The sequence below is a fragment of the Gavialis gangeticus genome, unplaced genomic scaffold (genome assembly GCF_001723915.1).
Source record: "Gavialis gangeticus isolate Ggan-Ray unplaced genomic scaffold, GavGan_comp1, whole genome shotgun sequence".
Taxonomy (NCBI): domain Eukaryota; kingdom Metazoa; phylum Chordata; order Crocodylia; family Gavialidae; genus Gavialis; species Gavialis gangeticus.
Genome location: NW_017729028.1, coordinates 729,859 through 738,628, shown reverse-complemented (window position 1 = coordinate 738,628; position 8,770 = coordinate 729,859). Strand labels below are relative to the sequence as shown.

At 48.2% G+C, this 8,770-nt stretch overlaps 1 protein-coding gene across 1 annotated transcript in view; it reads left to right on the top strand.

Annotated features, from left to right (window-relative positions):
• Window positions 1-3,488: 3,488 nt before the first annotated feature.
• Window positions 3,489-8,770, top strand: part of ADI1 (acireductone dioxygenase 1) — a 70,913-nt gene continuing 65,631 nt past the window's right edge. The window contains 2 exon segments of the mRNA XM_019520709.1: window positions 3,489-3,669; window positions 7,544-7,663. Coding sequence (XP_019376254.1) covers window positions 3,550-3,669; window positions 7,544-7,663 — 240 coding nt within the window. The 5' untranslated portion in view covers window positions 3,489-3,549.

The window sequence follows — 8,770 nt, the reverse complement described above, 5'->3', positions numbered from 1 at the left end:
CGGCAACTGCCCGGCTGCGCCCCGGGGGAGGCTCCGGCGCCAGCCCCGCAGGGGCCCGGCGGCAGCTCGCTCCCCGGCCCCGGGACTGGCGGGAGGGAGCGCCAGGAGGCACAGACGCTTTTTTGCTCCGGAAGGTCCTGCAGCCTCCCCGGGCTTCCTGCACCCTGGGCCGGGACCCTGCCAGGCCGTGCTGCCCTCAGCGGCCTCGGGAGGCAACCCGTGCTGCCCCCGGCGCTGGCCAGCTCCTTTCCCCCTTTTCCCTAGTATATCTTTTCTGTGTGCATCCAAGATAAATATCCAGCTCTTGATGGATGCTTTCCTGCTAAACCTGGCTTGGTCTTTCTGTTCAGTTAACATAGTTTTGTGCATTATAATAATACCAATAACACTTTTTAAAAGTGTTTTGTATCTTCCTGGACGCCTTTGAAAACTCTCAGGCAGTGGTAGAACTGTCAGACTTAGACTTATTTCTGCTTGCAACGAATTTTAAAAAAGAAACTTCTTTCTTTCTAACCTAGATAAAAATATTTTACAAAGAACACCTGATCAAGATCAATACATCCTCAATGGAAGTGGCTACTTTGACATTCAAGATTAAGATGACCGATGGATCTGGATTTTCTTGGAGAACGGAGACGTGATAATGCTTCCTGCTGGCATATATCACCAGTTTATACCAGATGAAAATGTTTGTGTATAACTTTATATCTTACATTCCAATAAAACTGTTTTACCAAACAAGTGTAAAAAATATTATATTCTAGAGTAGTGACTAAATGTATTAGGATTTGCAGTTTATCATCAAACTATATTACAGCAGAAATGTGAAGAATACTGATTCACTGAATCTGAACCTTGGATTTCTGTCAGCAATCCAGATCCAGCTCATCAGCAGATAGTCGAACATACCCATGTCTACTGCAGGTGTCAATTAGGAGCCCCAGACTTACTGTAAGGGGAGAAGCATTTCATTTTCTCTGAGAATCTGTGTAAGATGAATGAGCAAATCTGGACCATTACAAGCAATTTTCCTAGTCCTACCCTGATACATAGACCTGTGACTTTGTAACAGTGCATTGCAGTGATTCACTCTTGAACAGAGTATTAATAAAGTGATTTTTCTAATTTGAATATTTCTTGCTTTCTTCAAGTCTGGACCAGATAACAGTGGGCGCATCTGCACAAGATGCTGACTGTGCAATAGTCGAATAACACTGTGCAGTAGTGTGTCACAGCACGGACAGTGGTAATACACTACAGTATTATTAGACTACTGTGCAGTAGCATCACTTAAAAAACATTCACTTGCGCTGCTGTGCATGAACTCTGGTTACTTACTGCGCAGTGGCCTCTTGTGTAGGCACGCCCAGTGTTTCTTTATCTGTATTCACTAGTTTCTATTCCTAGCCCTGCCACAGACTTGCTCTGTAATGCTGGACAAACAGTTCTCTGTGCCTCAACTTTCCCAGCTGTGAAATGGAGATCTTGTAATCACGAAGAATTAGTGTAATAAACCTCCTCAGCAATAAAGGTCTTGCCTATATTTTTGCTTTAAACAAGAAACTCACGGCCTGTATTTTGCTCACCCCTGCTGTAGGGTGTCTGGGGCTCCATCTGTGTTTAGGAAGCCAGCAGGTTTAGACAGCAGACAATCCCCTTCAGCATCACATGCTGAACATAGCTAGAAAGAGACCCCAAACCACTCAGCTCCTACTTGTTTGTGACATTGTTTGGTCCTTTGGTCCCCTGCCAGGCATTGCCAAGTTGACTTTCACCTGAGCCATCTTTCTTTTCAACTGGAGCTCCCTTATTGTCTAAGGTGATAGTATTTTGGTGGGTTAGCACTTACCTATTACTTATTATTAAATACCACCCTTTATAATTTCATGCCACCATATAAAGAGACAAAAGAGAAGGTGAAAGGCTGCATATCCAAAGTGGAGTTAGCAGCTTGGTTAGAGAGCTCAAACCTGCCCACAAGGTTCTCAAGTTGTGTGGATTTCCCTGTTTCGCAATACCTTTAACAAAGTATGTCATAGCCATGTTGGAGAGTAACAGTTTATAGAGTAAAAACAGGCATTGTAATGTTTTGTTTTGGCTTTTTCCTGCTTACAGAAGCCAGAAATTTTTTTTTACTCAGTGTAGCTGTGTTCCAGCCATGTTTGAGCAGTGCTTTTAGAACACATCTGGCATTGCAGTGTGGTGCTGGGGACTGTTCTGTCTCTATAATAACAGCTGGATCATGAATTTAAGTCAGAAAGTGCTGGGTCTTGGCCTAATCTGGATTCTGGTCAAAATTATTGTCCATGGAAAATCTCATGTTTACATTGGCAGGCAAGGTTCTTTGAGTAGATGCAGTATCTTTTATTAGACCAACTGAGTAGCTGGGAAAAAGTTCTTGGCAAGCTTTTGGGCGTAATTGCTCTTTTTCAAGCATAGGAAGTCTTAAAACCATTAAAATTCCAGCACATGACCTGGGCTGAAGCTAGCCTCTTTTTTTTAATGCTGGTTAACAGACATTTGCGTGGGGCTGTTAGAAAGGGATCACAGATAGGGACCTACTCAAATTGCAGTTTCACAGGAATTGTGGAATTGGGCGTTGTCTGTGAAATGTACCAACCCTCCCCCCACCAAAAAAACCTTACCGAAATAAAATGCTGGCTTCCCAGTGGGAGCCAGCAGTCCTCATGGCCACTGTGGCCTGGCCACGCAGCCCACCATGAGGGACGGGTGGGGCTGCTGGTGTTCTGTTCACCACAGCGCCCCAAGGGACGACCAGGTCGAATGGTCACAAACTCTTCCAAGACCATTTCAGGCTGGACATAAGGAAGAACTTCTTTACTGTCCGAGCCCCCGAGGCTTGGAACATACTGCCACAGGAGGCAGTTCAAGCTCCTACTCTGGACTCCTTTCAGAGACATTTGGATGCTTATCTTGCTGGGATCCTTTGACCCGAGCTGACTCCCTGCCCTTTGGGCTGGACTCGATGATCTCCCGAGGTCCCTTCCAGCCCTAACGTCTATGCAATCCATGAAGGGGAGATGCTGTCCCGTCAAGCCCTGGGACCTCCTGTCTACCTCCCCCTGGCTTTGGCCATGCTGGACATCTACAGAGCCAGGAAGGAGGCTCTGATGCGGGGCAACTGGGTGAGTGTGGAGCTGTCTCCCTCCACTCCCTGTTTTCTTTTTTTCAGGTGTCCCAAGCAAACAGCTGATGGCTGTGCCCATAGGTCTCCCTTATTCAAGGGGGCTTACAGCGTCCTGGGCGGGCGCTGGGGCACAGCAGACAGGCCTGGCCAAGCTGGGCGCGGTCAGCCCGGGAAGATGTTGCGGCGGGGGTTTCCCTGCCCCCAGCCCAGGCAGCTCCCCGCTTGCACTGGACAGGCCGAGGCCGGGGCGCACGTAGAGCCCGCGCCCCCGCCCGCGGCTGGCCGCTCTCCCCAACGCGGGGCAACCCCGAGGGGCGGGCTCTGCAGCACGTGGCCGGAAGGCCGCGCGCTGCCACCCGGAACAGTTCTCGGCCCAGGCCCCTCCCGGCCGCAGCACCAACATGGTGCAGGCCTGGTACATGGATGAGGGGGCTGTGCACCCCCGGAAGCCCCACCAGTGCGAGCCCCCCCGGCCCGTCGGCCTGGAGCAGCTGCGCCGCCTCGGCGTCCTCCACTGGAAAGTAGGCGAGGACCCGGCCTCTCCCGCCTCGCTCTGCGCCGGGCCCTCCACTGCACGGCCTCAGCCACCGAGCCGCAAGTGACTGGCCGGTGCCCGCTGCCGCCCGGCTGAGGCCGAGGAGCCCGTGGGCGCTGCTCGGTGAAACGGCCCCCCGGCGTGAGCAGTGAGGGTCAGCTAAACAGCCCGAGCTAGGACCCACAAGGGCACAGTCCTGCGTGCCTGCCTTGGGCAGCAGTGACCCCCTTTTCCAGGTGCCTCCTTCAGCCTCACTGGAAGGGGCTCAGGATGTCTGGAAGATGCTCCCGCCCACCTGAATGCTTCTCCGCAGGGAGGGAAGTGGGATTTGCTGGTGCATGTGGTGTCCAGGCTAGGAGCTGCCTGGGTGGTGACTACCTCCTCCCTGCCTGACTCCCATCTGGGGGGTTGGCTCCTCCCAGCCAGCAGAGCTAAAGCAGCACCCAGCATTTTTTTTAGAACAGAAGTCATAGATTGTAAGGGGCTGCATGAGATCATGGGGTCCAGCCCCCTGCCCAAGGGGCAGGAAGTCACCTGGGATCAAATGGCTGGGGGGGGGGGAAGTGAGGGACAGCAGCAGGGCTGTGGGGGGCATTTAATTTTAACCACAGATTTTGGGATTTTTATCAGAGAATTTGCAATTTTTTATCACAGAAAACCAGGATCCCTGAATGATCTCCAAGTCTCTTTCAGTTGTGGTGCTAGCGAGCGTAGCACTGCCAAACCCATAAGTACGATGTGGGTTTTTTCTCCTGAGGTGGAACACCTTGCATTTCTTGGTGTTGAATGCCATCAAGTTTTGATTTGCCCACCTCGCGAGTCTGTCGAGGTTGGCCTGAATTGCTAGCCTATCTTCTAGTGTGACCATACTTCCCTATAATTTGGTGTCATCAGCAAACTTAGCCAGTCCACTTCTGCCACCAGAGTCCAGATCATTTATATATATAATAAAGAGTACAGGTCTGTGTATGCAGCCCTGGGGGATGCCACTGGTCATCATCCACCATGTTGATTCTATTCAATTGACTATCACACTCTGGATCCGACCTCGGAGCCAGGTCCCCAGCCATCAGACTGTGGAGTAGTTGAGGCCGCAGTTTCCCAATTTTACTATGAGGACATGTGGCACCAGGTCAAAGGCTTTTTTGAAATTCAAATATATGACATCAACCTCTTCTCCTTTGTCTAGGTGACGTGTCACCTGGTCATAGAAGAAAATGAGGTTCGTCGGGCAAGACCTACCGGCAACAAATTCATGTTGGCTATCTATCTCACAGACTGTTTCTTCTGTTAGCTGGTTTCCTTGATGATTTTTTCCAGGATCTTTTTAGGGATTGAGGTCAAATTGATTGGCCTGTAGTTCCCTGGGTCTTCTTTCCTTCCTTCCTTGAAGATAGGCACCACATTGGTCCTCTTTCAAATCTTCAGGAACATCTCCTGAGCACCATGAGTTCTCAAATATCCTTGCCATTGGCCATGCGGTGATGTCAGCCAGTTCCTTTGCACTCTTGGGTGCATTCCATCTGGGCCAGCTGACTTGTGGATGTCCAGCCTCTCAAGGTGTTCCCTCACAAGATCTTTGCCAATGATGGGCATGTGTTTGCCCTTATGGTGGTAATCCTGCATCTTGTCAAGCAAGGTGATCCCCTTAAGACTGACAAAGTAATCATTAAGGAGATTAGCTTTTTCCTGCGTGTCGATTGTCAGCTGCCTCATTTGGTTTAACAAGGGTCCAGTGTTGCCCTTGTTTTATCTGACTACCCACATAACTGAAGAAGGACTCTTTGTTGTTCTCGATTCCTGTATACAGTCTGAGTTCAATTTCAGCCTTGGCTTTCATAGTTCACTCCCTACCAGTGTGGGCCAGTGCTGAATACTCCTCTTTAGTGGTGTTTCCTGCCTTCCATCCTTTATACACTTCTCTTTTCAGGTGCAGGAGGTCCATCAGTTCCCTGTTGAACCAAGGGGGTTGCCCAGCCCTTTTGCTCTGTTTCCTATGGGCTGGGATGGACTTCCCTTGTGCTCCAAGAATTGCGTTCTTAAAAAGCAACCACTCATTGTGGATTCCCCTCCCTGTCAGATCATGGCCTCTCAGGGCCTTGACAACTAGCCCCATGATCTTGTGAAAGTCAGCTTTCCTAAAGTCGAGAATTTCTGCATTGCTGACAGATTTGCTAGCTTTGTGATGGATAGAGAAAGTGATCAACTCATGGTCACGGTCTCCCAACTTCCCTTTGATTCTCAAGTTGCTCACTAGATCATCCCCTCTGGCCAGTACCAGGTCCAGCAGCGCCTTATCTCTTGTCAGCTCATAGACTTCTTAAAACAAGTAGAGCTCATCAATGTAAGTGAGGAAGCTTTGCAACCGATCGGATTTGGCTGAGCGCTCTTCCCATTAGATGCCAGGGTAGTTGAAATTGCCCATGACAACCATGCACAAAGAGTGTGCAGCCTCTGCCAGTTCCCTAGCAAATTCATGGTCAAGCTCTTCCTCCTGATGAGGAGGTCTGTAGTAGAGTCCTACCATTATATCTCCTTCACCACGTTCCCCCCGTATTCTAACCCAGAGGGTCTCAGGTCACCCTCCTTGGGTGCCCATCTCTGGTTGTAGGGAAGTGTATAGCTCCTTCACATGGAGAACTACACCCCAGCCCTTTCTTGCAAAATGATCCCTCCTGTACAAGGTATAGCCATCTATACCTGTGGTCCAGTCATAGGTGGAGTCCCACCAGGTGTCCGTTATCCCTATGAGATTGTATTCATTTTTGTTTAGCAGAAGAGCCAGTTCCTCCTGTTTGTTCCCCAGGCTCCTGGCATTTGTGTACAGGCAAGTAAGCCTGCCATTGGAACCCCTTGGCTTCCGTGCACTCCTAGAAGTGTCCTGTCCCCGGGCTGGGGTAGGAGTGAATTCCCTTGTGCAGCCTGACCTGCTGATTTTGTGACCGTCGCTTGGTGGGCTTGCACTGGTGGTTGTCTGCCCATTCCCCCGGCAAACTTAGTTTAAAGCCCAGTCAAGCAGGTGAGCCATTCTGGCCGAGAAGAGCTTCTTCCGCATTGGAGTGAGGTGGAGGCCGTCCCTTCACAACAAACTGCTGCCTCCCTCTCTGAAGTGCAGACTGTGGTCGAAGAAGCCGAAGCCTTTGCAATGGCACCAAAGCCGCAGTCTTCTGTTTACTTCTTCAGTTCGTCGCTCCATCCTATGCCTGTGACCCATAACAGGGCGGCCACAGTATATTTTTCCCCTCTCACAGTTAGTGTTGCATTCATCAGCCAGTCTCACCTGCCATGACTGAGCAGTCTAACCTTCAAAGGGAAAAGCAACTGACACCACCAGTTTCTTCTACAGCTGAGCTCTCTGGATCAGCTGTGAGGCCAGAGAGGCCTGAACGGGTGCTTCTCCAGCCCCTACACTCCCACCTCAAACCTCCTTTTGTATATACTTCATAGAATCTCAGACCCTCATAAGGGATCTGCAGTCACTCAGTGTCAAGTCAAAATCTCATTTGCACCCAGGCTTGTAGGTGAAAACACCAGGCTTTGCACCAGGGATATCTAGCAGTCCATTTTGAATGAATGCAACCAAACACGAACAACTCAGCTACACCTCACCCATCCATCACTGCATTCTCTGACATCTGATCCCCACCATGCTTCAGTTCCCAGGGCTTTCTAAGGGCTCCAGCTGGACCTTTTCTCCAATCAGGGCCTGCCTCCACCTCATAGCTGGGACTCATTTGCCAAGGCAGTAACTGGGCCTACAAATTAGGGTATTTGGTTTTGAAGGTGGCTTTGTGCAGATCATAGGCTGTCTCTTATAGATGTTTATATTTTCATTTTCTTCTTTTCCTTTTGCCCCTCAGTTGGATGCTGACAACTATGAGACTGACCCAGAGCTAGCAAGGATTCGGAGAGAGAGGAACTATTCGTGGATGGATATAATAACTATAGATAAAGATAAACTCCCAAATTATGAAGACAAGGTAGGTTGAATTGTAGAAGGTATAAATTCTGAAGTCTGCCATTAAAGCGTGCGCTGTTTTTTGAAGTGTGCATGTAGATCCCAACTTTCAAAGACTGAATGTTCCCACTATTTTAAAAAAATACATTCTGCATTTCATAGAATGACAGGTTTGATTCCAGGGTTAAAACTAGCAAGGATTTTGCAGGGGTAAAGAAGAGGGTTGTAGTTACTTTCCCTTTAGTATCTTATACCTGATGCCTTTTAGTATAGTTCTCATACTAACAGCAGTTCTCATTTGTCATGTTGAGACTAAGGCATGTTGAGACACAGCCCTACAAATACTAGCAAACACTGTGAGAATATCATCCAAATGAAGGTCAGATCATTGCCAGTTGGGGATTTTGGCAAAACTTTGTCCAGTGAACTTTATAACAGCAAGCTTAGTTTGGACATTGCTGTTCTGATACATAGCAGTAATTTTAACTGAAGGTAACAAACCACCTGGTAGTATTTTAAGTAATTTTTTGGTGTTCCCAGAAAAAAAGGAGGCTACTCTTCCTTCTCTTGGCTTGGTTGTCAAGGTGATTGATTTTAAGTGACAAAAATATTTTAATATAATCACCATCAAAGGGAACTGGAACTTTGCCAAATTCATTTTGAAGGAGATTTGTGACCTCCCATACATATGAAGTAATGTGTGAGCATGCTCATTTTGCAGTTTTGGAAATTGAAACACCCCTAGAGCTAAGTGTACTTTATATCTATGTAAAAACTGTATCCCCATCCTCTGCCCCCCCATCAGTTTGGGTTTTTTTTGCTTTTTTTTTAAGGCTGAAGTGTGCTGCACACTTGACCAGTTTGAGGGGTGTTTGCAGTTCCCCAAATGAGAAATACTTTAATTTGGGGACTAATACCCTGATTGCTTTAAAACAGATCAGTACGAATACTGTCAAGTTCTCAGTTAAGCATTTCAGAATGAAAGTTCTTCCTCATCAGCTATGTACAGATGTGCCATTCCAGCTTGAAGTGGGATTTTCAATATCCTTCTTGAAGCCTTGAGGAACTTGTTCATTTATCACTTTTTCTGACCCACTGCATTCATTGCAGGGTTTTTTTCACCTCCTGA